General features: G+C 34.4%; 2 protein-coding genes across 3 annotated transcripts in view; both read right to left on the reverse strand.

Moving 5' to 3' along the window:
- LOC129925208 (zinc finger protein Xfin-like) lies at window positions 1–8,512 on the reverse strand. Its single transcript, XM_056024283.1, has 11 exons — window positions 8,221–8,512; window positions 7,511–7,942; window positions 5,502–5,876; window positions 5,047–5,232; window positions 4,421–4,597; window positions 3,873–4,079; window positions 3,074–3,505; window positions 2,062–2,259; window positions 1,333–1,725; window positions 709–1,143; window positions 1–464 (listed from the first exon to the last, which is right to left on the reverse strand). The coding sequence occupies exons 1-11, from the start codon at window positions 8,510–8,512 to the stop codon at window positions 1–3; spliced, it is 3,591 nt and encodes a 1,196-aa protein (XP_055880258.1).
- Window positions 8,425–16,821, reverse strand: part of LOC106053789 (zinc finger CCCH domain-containing protein 13-like) — a 23,165-nt gene continuing 14,768 nt past the window's right edge. For both annotated transcript variants that reach the window (XM_056044884.1, XM_056044891.1), the window contains exon 3: window positions 8,425–9,759. In XM_056044884.1, the coding sequence (XP_055900859.1) occupies window positions 8,687–9,759 (1,073 nt within the window). In that variant the 3' untranslated portion in view covers window positions 8,425–8,686. The remainder of the gene's footprint in view (window positions 9,760–16,821) is intronic.

Genomic DNA, 16,821 nt, shown 5'->3' on the forward strand with positions numbered 1-16,821 from the left:
CTAGTCAGAAATAACAACCCCGTGTACATTTAACGAATGTCTTTTTAGATGATGTTTGTGGGTGAACTTGCCATGGCACAGCTGACATACAAACCTTTTACCCGCATGTGCCTCAGTATGTTTCTGAAGACCACTGGCAGAGAAAAATCCCATGAGACAAAGTTGACAAACAAAAGGAAGATAACCAGCTCCTCTGTGCTCAGAGTTCATATGTTTCTGATACAAAATTCTAGACTCTATGGGAACACTACAGACTGGGCAAGTGGTTGCCATGTTTGAGTCTAAAAGCAGCTGCTTCAATGAGGGATTGTCTGGGTTTAACATGGTACCAGGATGACTTTCTTGAGGGAGAGGAGAAGCCATTTGAGAAGAGAAATTTGTAGCTGTCTTAGGTAGGGAGCTTGAAGAGAAATGCTGCTTTGATGCGCTCATCCCATAAATCAGATCCTTGTATTTCTCATTATCTGAAATAATTATATACAGTTACAAAACATGAATGAAGAAAAGGAGATATACATTTTCTTGCAAAGTCAATTTACATATTTTATTTAACACTGTTTTGATTTGCAAATAAGAGTACCAATATTGTTATGTTATTTATAAGAGAATAAAAACCATTATCAATGAAAACAGAAAGCAAAAAAATATTTAAAACAATATGAAAATTAAAAGATCATCTATTGTGTGCCCCTCTTTTATTTTGTTTACAAGCTTTCAAATGACTGTTGTAAAGATCAGATTCAAAGGTATTAAATGTGCAGCAGACAGTACACAGCATCATTTTATGGACATTGGTCACATGATCTTTTAAGTGGTGCTTGTGCTTAAACCTAAACTCACAAATAGGACACACAAAATTACGCCCCCTGTGAGCCTCCATGTGAAAGCCTAGACCACCTCGACTCCTAAATGCTTTACCACAGATGGAACAGTTAAACCGAAGATGATAATGTGACATGTGCCACCGATAGGAAGCCAAAGTGTAAAACTCCACCCCACATTGTACACATCTCACAGGTGCCGAAGTAAAAGAAGAGTCAAAAGGAGGGAATGAAATTAAATTTGAGGATGCTGAAAATGGTGCCTTCAATGAATGCTGCTGCACATGTTGAAATGCTCTGCTGTCTTGTTGTTCCACAGGTTCTGAAATACAAAAAACAACCCTGTATACAAAATAAAACATATCAATGCTTGAGGACTTTTCTAAAACATTTTAATGGACATTGCCACGCTTAATATTGATCAATCAAAATAAAAATGCAGTTTTGAAACAAATTCACCAAGATGAATAGATTCATTTGCAATATAAAACATGCTGATTAAACTCATCACCAACACTAAATGTCTCTGAGCAAGTAGGACATTGTGCTAATTTATGAATACTCTTGAGATGGGTCTTTAAATGTCCTTTTTGTTTGAATTTGAAATCACAGATGGGGCACATAAATTTTCTTCCTTCATGAGCTTGCAAGTGGTTACTTAAGCCTGAAGATGTTAGAAAGCCTTTTCCACAAAGAGTGCAACTGAATGGCATTTCATACTGGTGAAATGATGAGACATGCTGTTTGATAGCACTTTGAGCCATCACCTTATGGCAATGTGGGCATTCTCCATTTAAGATAGAGGAAGGCTTATCTTTCAGATGGATATACTGGGAGAATTGTTGAGGATATTCATTAGATGAGACTGGATAATTAAAATCATGATGACCAAGTCTCCTTTTTCCTGAAAGTATAGATATAAATATATTTATAATACCACTTATTTTGTTGATCTAGTTCTAACTGTATTATAGTGAAATACGATATCAATATTTAAAGCAGTGTAATAAATGCTGATCTATTTCTGGGCCAAGACAGAAGATTTGCGAACAAGATGAGCACTGTGTTTTTCCATGAACATTATTTAAGTGACGCTTTACAATGCCTTTCTGAGATAACCGGGTACCACAAATAGGGCATGGGAATGTTTTGCCCTCATGCACTTGTTTATGAAAAGCAAGTCCAAGTTGAGTCTGGTAACCTTTCCCACATAAAGAACAGACATATGGCAGCTGATCACCATGAAACTGAGAAAGATGTACTTTTAGATCATGCTTAATAAAGAATGTCTCTGGGCAGTAATAACAATGAATTGCATTGGGGATCATAGGTATCTGCTGATTTATGAAGTGTGGACGTCCAACTGATTTATTCTTGTCTTTCAATGGCATTTTTCGAAAACCATCTGCTGAAGTGAAACTGATATTTGTAGTGTCCCCTGAAATAGATGGAAGAATAGTTCAAACAGAATACAAATATGCTGCATGGACACTTGATTAATGACATTAATTCAATCATAAATCATCACATATATTGGTATACAGAAACATATACAGTTTTAGTTTGTAAAATGTTTGGCTTGAAATCATTGATCATGAGATCATTTACAATGAAGTATATGTTTGTCATATTCTAAGCCAAGTCTAAAAACAGCTAAACACACAGGGCACTGCGCCATCTTGTGAACACCTCTAAGATGCATTTTAATAGTTCCTTTTTGTGTAAATTTGGAATCACAAATTGGGCACAGATATGATTTTCCTTTATGACCTTCCAAGTGGAGGTTGAGGCCTGTGTATGTTAAATAACCTTTTCCACAAATCTGACAAATAAAAGGTAGTTCAATCCTGTGTGTTTGTGATGTGTGGGCATTAAGACTGTAGTAATCATAAAACACAGCAGGGCAATGAGAACATCTTATAAGGCTTGGAGTTTTAATATTTCCATGAGATTCTCTTGAGTAAGAAGGTCTTGCCAATTCAACTAAGGGCCTATTAGGTTTCTGATGCTTTTGTAATTTATTTTTTTCACCTGAAAGTAAAAGATTGCAAACTATTCATAGGAAAATAAATGATCACAAGGAGTAAATAGTTAAAAAAAAAAAAAAAAGTCAAATGTAGTAGTTTATGACAATAATGAATCAATACGTATTTAAGGGAAGAAAAAAAATACATTAGAAAGAAAACAACAAAAACATTTCTATGTAGGAGTACATCTTAAAACACAATATAAATTGATTTTGTCTTATGTACAAGTAAGAACATGTTCATTAAAGGCTGGACCAATGTTGAGCACAATATAACATGTCGGGCACTGGGCAGATTTATGAACAACTTTCAAGTGTCTTTTCAGAGTGAAGTTACGAGAGAATTTATTGTCACAAACAGGACACAGCACTGTTTTCCCTTGATGAACATCCATGTGATTGCTTAGTCCAGCTTGGCTCTGATAGCCTCTGCCACAAAGATAGCATGAAAAAGCCATGGTTGAACCATGATTTCTTGAAATGTGAGCCTTCAAATATTCCATGGGCAATATTTGGTAACAAATAGGACAGGTTTCAGTCTGTCCTGATAAGTTACTGCCTAGCACCACACCCCTTGGAAGACTTCGTGGTTCAGATCTCTGCTTTGTGCTTTCATAATGTAAGTAATGTCTTTGACCATGATCTTTTCTAGCTGCATCTGAAAGCAGAGAATTGTTTAAATTCATTTTTTGTTTGTTTGTACTGTATACATTTTTGTTAATCTGGAGGCAAAGCACATGGAACAATGCAAGTTACAATCTGTAGGCAAAGCACATGGAACAATGCAAGTTACAATTTACTATTACAGTACAACAAGTGCCTGTTGAATTCGGGGCCAGCTTCCAGAACAAGCAAACATTTAGGACATTGTGATGACTTATGAACAAACTTCATATGACGTTTTAAATGATAATTCCTATTGAATGTTCTTTGACACATAGAACACTGAACCGTTTTTCCTTTATGTAGATCCATGTGGCTAGATAATCCTGATCGACTCTGATAGCTACGTTGACATACATTACAACTGTAAGGCAAATTTAGTGCATGCAAATCTGAATCACACAACTGGTCAGCCGAAGAGGAATAGCTTTGTGACACTTGAGTTTTTTTAATGGGATTGCTGCCAGCAGATGTATCACATGATTGAAAATCTTTCTTAAATTTACTAGTTGTTGGTAAGGTGGTCCTCTTCATTGAATTACAAGGTCGCTGATGCTGACTTAATCCACCTGAAAACAAAGAATAAGGCCAGTGACTTTTTAAGAATGTAACAAATGAAAGAGTTATTATTTTTTACAATATATGATGTGGATATTAAATTCAGGCCCAGTCTTGAAAGTACCATGGCAGTTTGGGCACATCGAGGACTTGTGTACTAATTTCATATGACGATTCATAGTGAAACTACGTGAAAATTTATTATCGCATATTGGGCATTTGAAAAATTTTCCTTCATGCAAATCCATGTGGCGAGAAAGTCCTAGACTGGTTTCATAGCCCCTACCACATATAGAACATGCAAAAGGCATATACGATCCATGATTATGTGAAATGTGGACTCTTAAGTCACTTTTGCTCAATGCTGCTGGGCAATAAGGGCAAGTCAAAGTAATTAATTGCGACAGATATTCATCATCTTTGATGTAAGTAGCTTGTAACACAGTTTTTGTTCCTTTACTGGCTCTTGGTGTGCCTAGTGTATTTCTTCCTACATCATATGGGAATACTCTTTTCTTTGAAGTTTGACCTGAAATCAGAAGAATGTTGAAATTCAGTGGTCCTAATTTTCCCCAAATATAGCAGATATTAAGTGTTGCATTGGTTTAAACAAGAAAAAAAAAAGGAAGGCGAAAAGTTTATACAAAACAACTTCAAATACAAGTTCAGGATGCAACATATCAAAACCAATAGCTTTTAATGATCAACACTTAACATCATTTTTAAGAAATCACTTTTTCAATTAAAAAAAGTCCAATAAGTCTTAAATATGCCCACAGACATGTGCATGCTTTTTAAATTCATCGCCCATTTGAAACAATAAGGAGCAAACAGGACATTGCTCCATGCCGTGAATTGTTCTCAAGTGTGACCGAATTGTGAATTTCTGAGTAAATCTGGAATCACACACTGGGCAGTGAAAAGTTTTTCCTCTGTGTGACTGCATATGACGTGCAAGCCCTGAAGCACTTAGATAACCTTTTCCACATAGAGAACAGTAATAAGGCATGCAGTTGTGGTGATATTCCCTCATGTGCACTCTGTATTGTGACATTGGCACGCTTTCTTTACAATAAAGACATTTAGAACATCCTGGGGATTGTGTAGCTCCATAAGCTGCTCCAGTTCTTTGGGGCAATCTTTCTTTTGGACTGCTCAACACATCTGAAACAATACAAAATCCAAAATCTTCCTGTGGTAACTACTGAACAACCATGTGGATTTAATAGGTAAGCAAAAAAATATGCCAACAGGTGGAAAATAAAGAATCAAAGATAGAAGTTTTCAGTATTTACATTTTCTACATGTATGTCAAAAGTTTACAACATATAATACACAAATGAGTTTAAGAAGTGACCCAATATTTCATTTGTAATGGCCACAAGAGATAACATGATGATCAAAATCAGGTCCTATTTTGTAGACGCCAGAACATGCAACACAGCGTGCTGAGAAGTGGACCTGTCTTAGATGAGTTTTAATAGAGAACTTGTGAGTAAACTTGGCATCACACACTGGACACATAAATGTTTTTCCTTTGTGAGACTGCATATGATGGGCCAAGCCTCTAGCTGTCTGATAACCTTTCCTACACAGTGAGCATATCAAAGGTGCTGTGTTATCTGCGTGATATTTAAATATGTGCTTGTTGAGATAAGTTGGACTTGCAAAATTATCAAAGCAGTGTGGGCATGAAACATCTGTAGAAATGTTCTGAGACTTAGACAGGGGCTGAAGTAAGATTGATGAACTTGCTGATGGATTATTCACTCCGAAATTTGTCTCATAATGATTATTGCCCTTTCCCCCTGAAAGAGAAATATTTATCCATTTAAAATTGTTGCATCTTTCTTCTTAATATGATGTATTTAAATTGTAACATCCATATGTATTAAAAGTATTTGTGTAACAGATAATTTTTAAACTCAGTTACTGTTACATATTTAAATAGCATTTAATATAAATTCTTATCTCAAGATCTAGCCACCCCTTTATATGACTTACTTTAAAAACATCAGATTATATTTATAATATCATCTTTAATTAATACAATGTATAATATGATGTACCGAAGTATTCTTTGATTTATAAGTACTCATTATCTAGTATTTAAAAAATACTTATTGTGGCCAGAAATGCATTGAATGTGAATTCAGTCTGTATAATTAAAAAGAAACGAACACTTTGTCAGGTTACATTATTAAAATTGTGTGCATAATAAAACAGAATTCAAGTCAATAGTGATAAAGAGAGTTTTAAGTTTGACATTGGCCTTTCAACTAACATTTTTGTTTCTACCTATAAAATAAGAAATACGCTTTTTGTGATATGTTCCACTTTCAAAAAAAGAGCATCTGTATTGCTTAGTTGTATAATATACTTTATTGTTAAAATGTGGTAGCTTCAAAATCAATAGATCAGTTTCCTCATCAAATACTATTATGTTACCTTTTTTTTAAAAAAATATTAATAATAGGTAATGTAGCACATTTTTAAGTGCAACACATTCAGTGACTACCTTCTAATGAGTCAGCTCAATATTTATTTTTTCTAAATCATACCAGAGTATGTACTAATATGTACACGTATCAAATGTATTATTTCAAAGAAACATGTTTTATGATTATGTTCTATCTTGTTTTATTGCATACACCCATAAAACCATCAAGTTGACAACATTATAAAAACAGAATATATATTTATAAATAAAAAAGAGAATACAAGTTATGATTTATTTTAAATATCACTTTATTGTTGATGAAATGACAAGCACAATTCTAAAATACTAAAAACATTTTATTTTACTGCGCTATACATTATATACAGTAAGAAAACAAAAAAAGAATAAATGAAATAAATGGTTCTATCAATCTGGAATCTTAATTAGTTGTAATAATTAGTTTTAATTTATTTAGTAATAAACTTTAAAATAAAGTAAACATTTTTTTTTTTAGTTTATCTGATCATGAATTTTAATTATATCAATATACATGTATAATATATAAAACAACAGAAGAAAAAAAAAATATATGTATGTTTAAGTGTAAACATTAATTTTGATCCAATAATTATAAAAATTTTTTTTTCTTAAAAATAACATGAACAGAAAATACCAGTTCAATCTTAGTTCCTAGCACATGTGTCAACTTGTATTTTATTATGTAATTTCAGTGACTGCTTTACACCCAAGTTATCCACTATTGGTGTTCTAATCATGATTAAGAATAATAGTTGAGTTTTGTTGTACATTTAAATAATGAACATTGCAAAATATATCAAACAACAAAGATAGCACAATACAAAAATATTACTAGAATAGTACGTATCTATAAAATTAAAACACACCACTATATTTCACAAGGTAGCTGCAATTGGATAATTATAATTAGTGGTTTCAATTTATATTAAGTGCAGTTTAAGACATGACTATTGTAATCTGCACCCTGGGCAAATATACCAGAGCACGAGAGACATTCAACAGAGTTGTGGACTTTGCGAAGATGTGTCTTGACAGAGAACTTTCTAGTCAGTTTGCACTGGCAAATAGGACAAGCAAAAATTTGTCCTTGGTGAGCCTGCATATGATAACGGAGTCCCATGGCAGTCTGGTAGCCTTTACCACACAGAGTACATGAGAAAGGCATAAGATAACCATGAACTTTGGAAAAATGGCTTCTCATGCAAGAATGGTCTGTAAACACTTCAGAGCAATGAGAACATGAGATCTGACCCTGAGTGAAACTTGTAGGTTTCACATTTCTACTAGAGTCGAAATTGGCAACATATCCCATATATTTCAAAGGTGGACGGTGTCTACGTCCTTGACGTCTATTTATTTTCTGCCTATGTCCTTGATGTCTATTTATTTTCTGCCCTGAAATAAGAAAGTGTGAAAAAAAAGTCACCCATACAGGAAAACAAATTTAACTATCACAAAGTAAGATACAATTGTACACATTTAAAAGAAAATATAAAACAATCTGATCAGAAATGATTTGTCAAGGTGCAGATGTCAACATATATTCTTATGCTTTTTAAATTATATTTTTTTTTTATAAGGTCATGGTTTGGAGCATAACTGTACATGATGGTTATAATCTTGAAATTTAACTAGAGCTGTACATTTTGGACACTGTCGAGCATTATGCACACCCATCAAATGCGATTTGATTGAGCCTTTTCTTGTAAAACGGGCATCACAGATCGGACACAAGAAGGCTCTCATCTCATGAGAGGCTTGTGTATGATAATATAGTCCAGAGGGACTTTGGTAGCCCTTGCCACATTGTTTGCACACATAGGGCATTGTGCCCCCATGAATTTCTTTGATATGAGTTTGGAGTGCTAACCCATCTTGAAAAATATCTGGACAAAAAGTACAGCAGTGATTTTCAGCAGCAGATTTATTGGGCCGTGCAACAAATCCTAATATTGTTCTTGTCATTTTAGAAGTGTCCAATATCTTTTCAACACAAGACAACTGCCTGTGAAAATTGTCCTCTGAAAGAAAAGAAACGAATCATCATTGGGTTAGCCCATTTATCCCTTCATACAACTGAAGATTATTTGTATAATGTTGCTTAACTGTTAGTTTAGTGCATATTTTAAAACATTTAGTTTAAGAATTCACACAATTGAGCATATGAGAGTCATATTCTGGTCCAATCTTCAGAACCTGAAAACACTGTGGACACTGAGAAGACATGTGTATTCCTTTTAAATGTGTCTTCATGGTACTTTTTTGAGTAAACTTTGAGTCACACACAGGACACATAAATGTTTTGCCTTCATGTAAATGCATGTGATGTTTAAGCCCAGAAGAGCTGGCATAACCTTTACCACAGACAGAACAAGTAAAAGGCATACTTGCTCCATGAAAGTGGGACAAATGAGCTTTCAAGGCAGCCAGATCAGGCAAAACTTCTGGACACAGCATACACGAAATTATATTTCCAACAAGAGCCTGGTAACTGGGAAACGCTTTTAGAAAGTTTGGATCCATAAACTCGTTTGATGCCCTATCCAGCCTTGCATGCATATCTGCAATATCTGGTCTGGAAAGCAAATCTATTGTATCCGGTCTGGATAGCACATCTCTAGCATCTGGCCTGGATAAAACATCTCTAGCATCTGGATTGGGTGGCAGATCCCTAGCATCTGGTCTGGGTGGCACATCTCTAGCATCTGGCCTAGATACCACATCTCTAGCATCAGGTCTAGAATGCACATCTCTAGCATCTGGTCTGGAAAGCATATCTTTAATATCTGGCCTGGAAAGGGTGTCTCTAGAATCTGGCATGGATAGCAAATCTCGAGCATTTGGGATAGATAGAAAATCTCGAGCATTTGGGATGGATAGCAAATCTCGAGCATTTGGAATGGATAGTAAATCTCTAGGATCTGGCATGGATAGCATATCTCTAGCATCCAATCTGGAAAGCATATCTCTAGTTTCCAAACGAGAACGAATATCTGTAGTATCTGACCGGGAAAGTATATCTGTTGCATCCGGCCTGAAAAGCATATTTCTCATATATGGCCTGGAAAACATATCTCTAAAATGTGGCATGGAATGCATATCTCTAATATTTGGCCTGGAATTCATATCTCTAACATCCGGCCTGGAATGTGAATCTCTGAGACCATGCCCACGTAATCTTCCATGTCGGTGGCCTCTGTATAATCTACTTCCTGAAAGAAAAAAAATTGGGGGTGCTTTCAAATACTTGACCAATAATAATGTCTTGTTTAACAGAAAAACTTGCTTTAATAAATAAAATAAATTTAGTAACCAAATTAGTTTGATTATACAACTATCAATAAATTATGACATTTAATCAAATTATAATTCATACTACAAATAATAATAAAAAAAAGGCCACAGTCCAATTTACAGATACTAACAATTAAAGATATTTTTAATTTCCCTGGTCACACTGCAAAACATGAGAATTAAAGTCTAGACCAAGAGTAAATATCCCAAGACATGTTCTACATTCCTTTACGCTGTGAACACCCTCAAGATGACGCTTGAGATGATGTTTATGTTGAAATTTAGCATCACACACTATACATCTAAATTGTCGACCTTTGTGTGCTTCCATATGATGGCGTAGGCCTGTGAGAGAAAAAAAGCCCTTTTGACAAATAGTGCAAGTATATGGGAAAGCACCTTCTTCCCTATGAATACTGTTGAGATGCTTTTGATACAAGATCCGAGTTGGAAACACATCACCACAAAATGAACACTGAAAAGTGTCTGAATTTAAATAGGGCTTGTAGTTGTCAGGTGGATGAACAATGTCTGCCATATAAGATCTTGACACATCAGATGCTCCAGGAGATGTTTCTGATGATTGCTGTGAATAAATTAACTTCTGTTTCTGTTTTGTATATTGATGTGATAGTTTATTTCTGGGCATGGAAGTATTGTGTCCTGAAACAAAATCAATGTCTGATCTTAGTTGAAAATTAATGTTTTTTTAAACTGTGATTTCTAGCTTAACCCTTTAAGATGGTCATTAAAATAATGTCTGCATGAAATAAAGGCGAGGAATAAAAATGCATTCAAAAGTTGTGTGTTTGTTTGCTTAAAATGTTAAACTATTCATGATTTCATAGATGAACACGACACTATATGCTGATTAAACTCTTGGCCTTGTTTAAAATATGATTCACAATATCTGCATTCTTTAAGTAAATGAGTTGCTTCCATGTGGCGTCTCATGATAGTTTTGTGCTTTAGTTTGGCATCACATACAAAACAGGAAAATTTTTTGCCACCGTGAGTTTCTTGATGGTATCTTAATCCACTTTGTGTAAAAAAACCATGCTGGCATTCATCACAATTGAAGGGAAGCATTTTGGCACCCTTATGGAATTCATTCATGTGTTTTTGATAGAAAGACTGGTTGCCAATTGGATGATTGCACAAGGGACAAAAGTCTGGAATGTCTGATGCCAATGAAAGGACATCTTTGTGAACAAACTGTCTTTTATCAGTTGTCTGAACCATACTCCTGTGGTCAATATGCTTCTGGAAAATATTCCTAGTTTCTTTATTTTTGATATTTCTGGGATGTTCTGACTTATCTTGTAGCGCAGAGGAACAATAAGATTCTGAAATACAAGATATTAAAGCTAAAAGATATAGTGGGATTTAAAAAATCCTTTTAATCGGATTCTCAACTAAACAAAATTTCCTAATAAGCAAAGCAAATAAATGAACAGAATATTACTTGAAATAAATAACAACATGATTCACATTAGATAAAAGTATGTTTTACACTAGGCCATGAATAAAAGACTAAGTTTGCAATCAATTATGGTAGATCATATTGTTAATGAAATTTCACTGTCATTTTTTCTGTGTTGCAGCAATAAGTCCTTTAACTCATGTAATACTATTTGTAATGCTTATTTCACAAGCTTGTGGACACTGAGTTCATGACGTTTTAAATGATGTTTATATAGAAATTTAAAACCACAAATTTCACATTCAAATTTTCGTCCAGCAACATGAACATGTTTATGTAATCTCATTCCACTTGAAGAAAAAAAACCTTGACCACAAATAGAACAAATAAATGGCAATGCTTGTGCGTCTTTATGATACAAGTTCATGTGGCGTTGCAGTGAAAAATAGTTCAGAAAAATCTCATTACATAAATTACATCTGTACTTGCAAGCTCCATTGTAATCAAGAATTTCAGAATAAGCCTGTGAGATTTGAGATGTTTGTTTGATAGTACTGCTGCTTAATAACTGATCTACCCTTTTAGTAGGTTCTCTTTTAGTGCCAAGAAAATGTCCCTGACCTACCACTGAAGAACTATTGTTAACCGCCAACAGTGAGTTTCTGCTAGCATCCAATTCTGAAAGAAACAAGACAAATCATTCACCTTTTATTTTTTTTTTTACAGTGAGCCTGTTAAAAATTTAAACCACCAAGAAATTTGTTCTGTCAAGAGTTTGTATAATAACAATGTTGAAGACTTACAAAATGAATTAGATGAAATACTACAAGAATCTCAACAAATTTATGTTACTACAGGTCTATATTACTATATTGTACACTATCAAATGCGAATTAACTAGACAAGATGCACACCATACAAACTATTTACACAGGATTTTAAAACTTTAACAACTACAAAAAAAAACTATGCCTTCAAAGTGCTGAAAATGCCTATATTTTTCATCATTCAAACATTCATTGTTAAAATCATCCTAAAAGTGCTCCATGACTCAACTTTTGATGAGCTGTCAGTGAAGTTTTGTGGGCATACTTAGAGCCACAAATGATACATTGAAATTCTTTTTGTTGTGCATGTAGTGACAAATGTGACTTTAAGTGGGACTTCTGTTGAAATCCCTTTCCACATATGGAACAGTAATGATAAAACACTCCACAGTGTTTAATTCTATAATGTAGTCTGGCTCCTGATGATGATCTATACTGTTTTCCACAAGTTGGACAAGAGTACATTTGACTCTCTCTGTCAAAAATGAAGTTAATATCATTATGCCCTTGAACGATTTGATTACCACTTTGTTTATTAAATGAAGAAATGTTTGCAATGGTGCGCCTCTGTAATTGTGTTATAGTTGCCCTATCTGCAACAAAAAAATGTTAACACTTGATACTATGACTATTATTTTCTTAAAAAGTTCATATGTGTTGATAGCCCATGAAACAGTAGAGAAGTCCACAAAAAAGGTAATGAGTTCTCATTGTTTTTTCTAAGTACTTTCAATCATCTCCATGTTGGTGTAAAAGACCTAATATTAGATACTTTAAATGAAGACTCAAATTTTTGTTACAACAGATTAAATCACTGCATTTTTTTAAATAGAAAAAAAACAAAACAACAACATGGTTTTGATTTTATTTGCATATTAAAATAAATTATAGCAAGAATTTTCACCTAAACGTTTCACCATACTAAACATCATGAAAAATCACAAGTTTTACAATAAAACACCGTTTTATAATTCTGTTGCACATATATTCAAACTTTTTGTGGGCCATCATCACATATTTAATCATAAGTCATTTTTATGAAAAACAATGGCTGTTTTTAACAATTTCTTTTAATACGCAAAAAAATGGTAAACAACTTCAAGGTTATAACATATCAATGACTTAGTATTGAAAGAAAATGTATTTTAAAAGATGGCATTTATTTCTTTGAATTTAAAATTAGAAAATATTGTCCTCTATTTTTATATATACATTATTACATGTAAAGCAACAATTATACTATAATGGTTAAATATAACTATAGTAGAATTTTTTTTTAATCTCAAACAGATGTCAAACATTCTCACCTGCTTAATGCTGTAGAAAATTATAAGTTAATCTAGCATGTCTGATTTTGCTATGTAAAATGATTGTCTCATTCCTTGTTGCTACAACGGCTTAAATAAAACAATAGAACTAGGATTTTTTATTAAAAAGCAGATAAAACAAAGTTTTGAGTCGTGCGGCTAGCTGAACAAGTAAGAAAACAGATAAAATTTTATTTTAATTTTCTATAAGTCATTAAATACTATATAATATAAATATTTATCAATAAAAACACACATGCAATGATGTAGATTTTTCATCTTAACAAGCAGCATGAATCTTAATATGTTTGTAAAAGCATTTTTTTTTTAGAAAATGAAAATACATAAAAAAAAAAGTTTAGAACAATGGGATAATGATATTCTTATTTCAGCAATGACTTGTAAAGAAAATAAATTTTCAAGCTACTCTGCATACACAATATTAGATACAAAAGAAAATGTGATATTTTAAAGTTATGCCACAATCAAAAAGTAGTTTACAGTATTTTTAATCAATAAATCATATTTTCTTTAAGTGCACTTTGGAAAGAGAAAGAACATTTTCAAAAAGGTTATCAGCATACACTTACTTGTTGCATATTACATAATCATAATAGAAGTAAAAATAAGAATATTCAGACAAGAAAGAAAAATAGTTTTATTATTAATATTACCAAACAAAAAGAAAATTAAGTAAAATAAAATAAATCAGTAGACAATGTGATACAAATACTAGTTGAAATTCAAATTATAATAAATAAATGAGTTTGAATGCCTTAAAAATAGCAATTTTAATATAATAATATATCTTTATTTGCCAACTTTAACATTTTATGAAATGGATCTATTCTTTTTTATATTGCAAAATCTAATACCTATTTATAGGCACTATGTTACATCAACAAACATTTGTCTCACAAAAAAGGCCTGCACACTGTAATGAGAAAGTATGACTAATACCAAGTCTATATAATTTATAAAAAAAACCACAAAAAACAAAGAAAAGGCCTGCACACTGTAATGAGAAAGTATGACTAATACCAAGTCTATATAATTTATTAAAAAAAACAAAAAAACAAAGAAAAGGCCTGCACACTGTAATGAGAAAGTATGACTAATACCAAGTCTATATAATTTATTAAAAAAAAACAAAAAAAAACAAAGATTTACTGCTGCAGGGGTAAACGACTGTATAGAAAATACGAAAAACATGCATATATGTAACCCTGCCGGACCAAGTAAAACAAAGGACGTTTGGGCCACGAGACCTTCATCAGCTACAAAACAAACAAAAAATAAACAACTAACACAAAATAGTCTTAAGTTAACTTATCTGTCAGATGTTGTTCTCTATCGAGGCAGAAAAGAAATGAGCTACGCTGGTGTAAAAGCGCGGGAAAACAGAAGGGGGCGGAGATGTCAGGCAAAGATGAATGGGAAAAGGGGGTACCTTAGTGTTAGTGCCCATCGCGTATTAAATAAAAGTGTGCTGGTTGTTGATCCCTTTAGGTTGGAGGATGCCTGACATGTAAATAAGTTTGTTTTCGATCTGCAGACTGGTGTTTTTGTTATTACATTGTTGTATAGCAGTGACGAGGAGGTCGGTGGTACCCCTATGATGTGTGTTATTAAAATGGATAGAGACGGGCTTAGTTGCAAAGTTACGAATGTCTCTAAGATGTTCTTGGAGTTGTGTTTTTAAGGTCCTGCCTGTGTTTCCAAAATAGACCATCTGACACCTTGAGCATATTATAGCATCAGTACCTTGAGAGTGCCCGTCTTATAGCTCCAGAACAGGCTGGTTTCAGGGCTGGAATGTCCGCTATAGACCAAGTCAACATCTTTGTGGATTCCAAAGGACCGAAAGCACATACGCAGTCTTTATTGATAAAGTATGGCGGCCTGGTTTGCTTCATAAGATAAGAGCCGTGGGGGTGCGGGGACGGATATATTGCTGGATTAGAGACTTCCTACAAGAGCGTACAATAAGAACAAGGATGTACGGAGAAGTCTCAGGGGAAATGACCCTCGAGCAAGGCCTCCCCAGGGCTCCATCCTGTCATGCGCCTTTTTCACAGCCTTCATAAATGACCTACCAGCTCAGCTAAAATGCCAAAAGCTGCTATGTGCTGATGATATTGTCCTTTGGAAATCCAGAAGAAAAACCTCTATACAAAAAGTGTTACAAGAAGATCTCCATACACTCTGCTCATACACACAAAAATGGAGGCTAGAAATAAACACCTCCAAGACAGTCTATTCTCTGTTCATGCTCGGGACTGGCATTCTCGGGCAACCTTTCCAGCTCTCCCTCAACGGAGTGGCTCTCAGCATGGAAAAGCTACCCAAGTACCTTGGTGTAACTTTAGATCGCAAACTAAAAATGTGTGAGCACATCCAGGATGTTGTAAGAAAGGCCTCAGGGAAACTTTGCATTGTGCGGAAGCTGGCATCCACGAAGTGGGGAGCCCAAGCAGACATGCTCCGATCCCTGTATTTAGGAGCAGTCCGATCACAGATAGACTACAGCCTACCTGTGCAAATTTATGGCTCTAGGACTGCTCTTGAACAACTTGATAAAATACAGTTCCAAGCACTAAGATTTGCCTGTGGAACCTTTAGGACAAGTCTAGTAAATGAGGCTGAAATAATGGCTAATATAGGTCCACTAAACCTCAGGAGGGAAAGGTCAGTACTGACCTGCTATGAGCGGTATAAAAGGCTGGATGAATACCTTCCAGCTAGAAAACTAGTGGATGGTTGGAGATGCAGGAGATGTATCCAGATGCAGTCTTTTATGCATCATGCCACTAGACTATCTGATGAAGCTGGCCTCTCCACCAACCGACAAAACATTCAATGCTTTCACCCCCTTACCCCTTGGTGTCGCCCAATGACCCCAGACATACGCTTGAAATTAGTAGACCATAATGCCACTAAGCAAAGTCGTTCATCTAACGACCTTCAAATCCTAGCTCTGGAGACCATTAATACCTCAAGCCCAGTGCTATTTTTGCATACACTGATGGGTCGGCATCAAAAGATTCTGGTTTGATTTGATTTTAGGCACATCGGCACAATTTAGGCCATGTCGTGCCCGCAGTCCCTCAAGGACCACTCTTTCTCTAAACAACTAGGGCCAAATTCTATACAGTCCTATCATTAAAATCAAGGTCTATTCACAGTTAAAATAGTAAAGGTAGTAAAAATTTAATTATTTGGTAAAAATCTAATGTAAATAGTACGTGTTCACAAATTCATAAATCAGATCTTTGTAGACAACCCCACTTCCCGGATAAAGCCCAGTACCTTCCCAGGGTCGACACTATCAAACAGTGTCTTTAAGCTAGTGGCTCCAAAATACCTCTCCCTGACATCCTGGTATGTGGGGCAATCAACAAGGATATGTTCCACGGTGAGGCG

This window comes from Biomphalaria glabrata, chromosome 1, assembly GCF_947242115.1.
Source record: "Biomphalaria glabrata chromosome 1, xgBioGlab47.1, whole genome shotgun sequence".
Lineage (NCBI taxonomy): Eukaryota > Metazoa > Mollusca > Gastropoda > Planorbidae > Biomphalaria > Biomphalaria glabrata.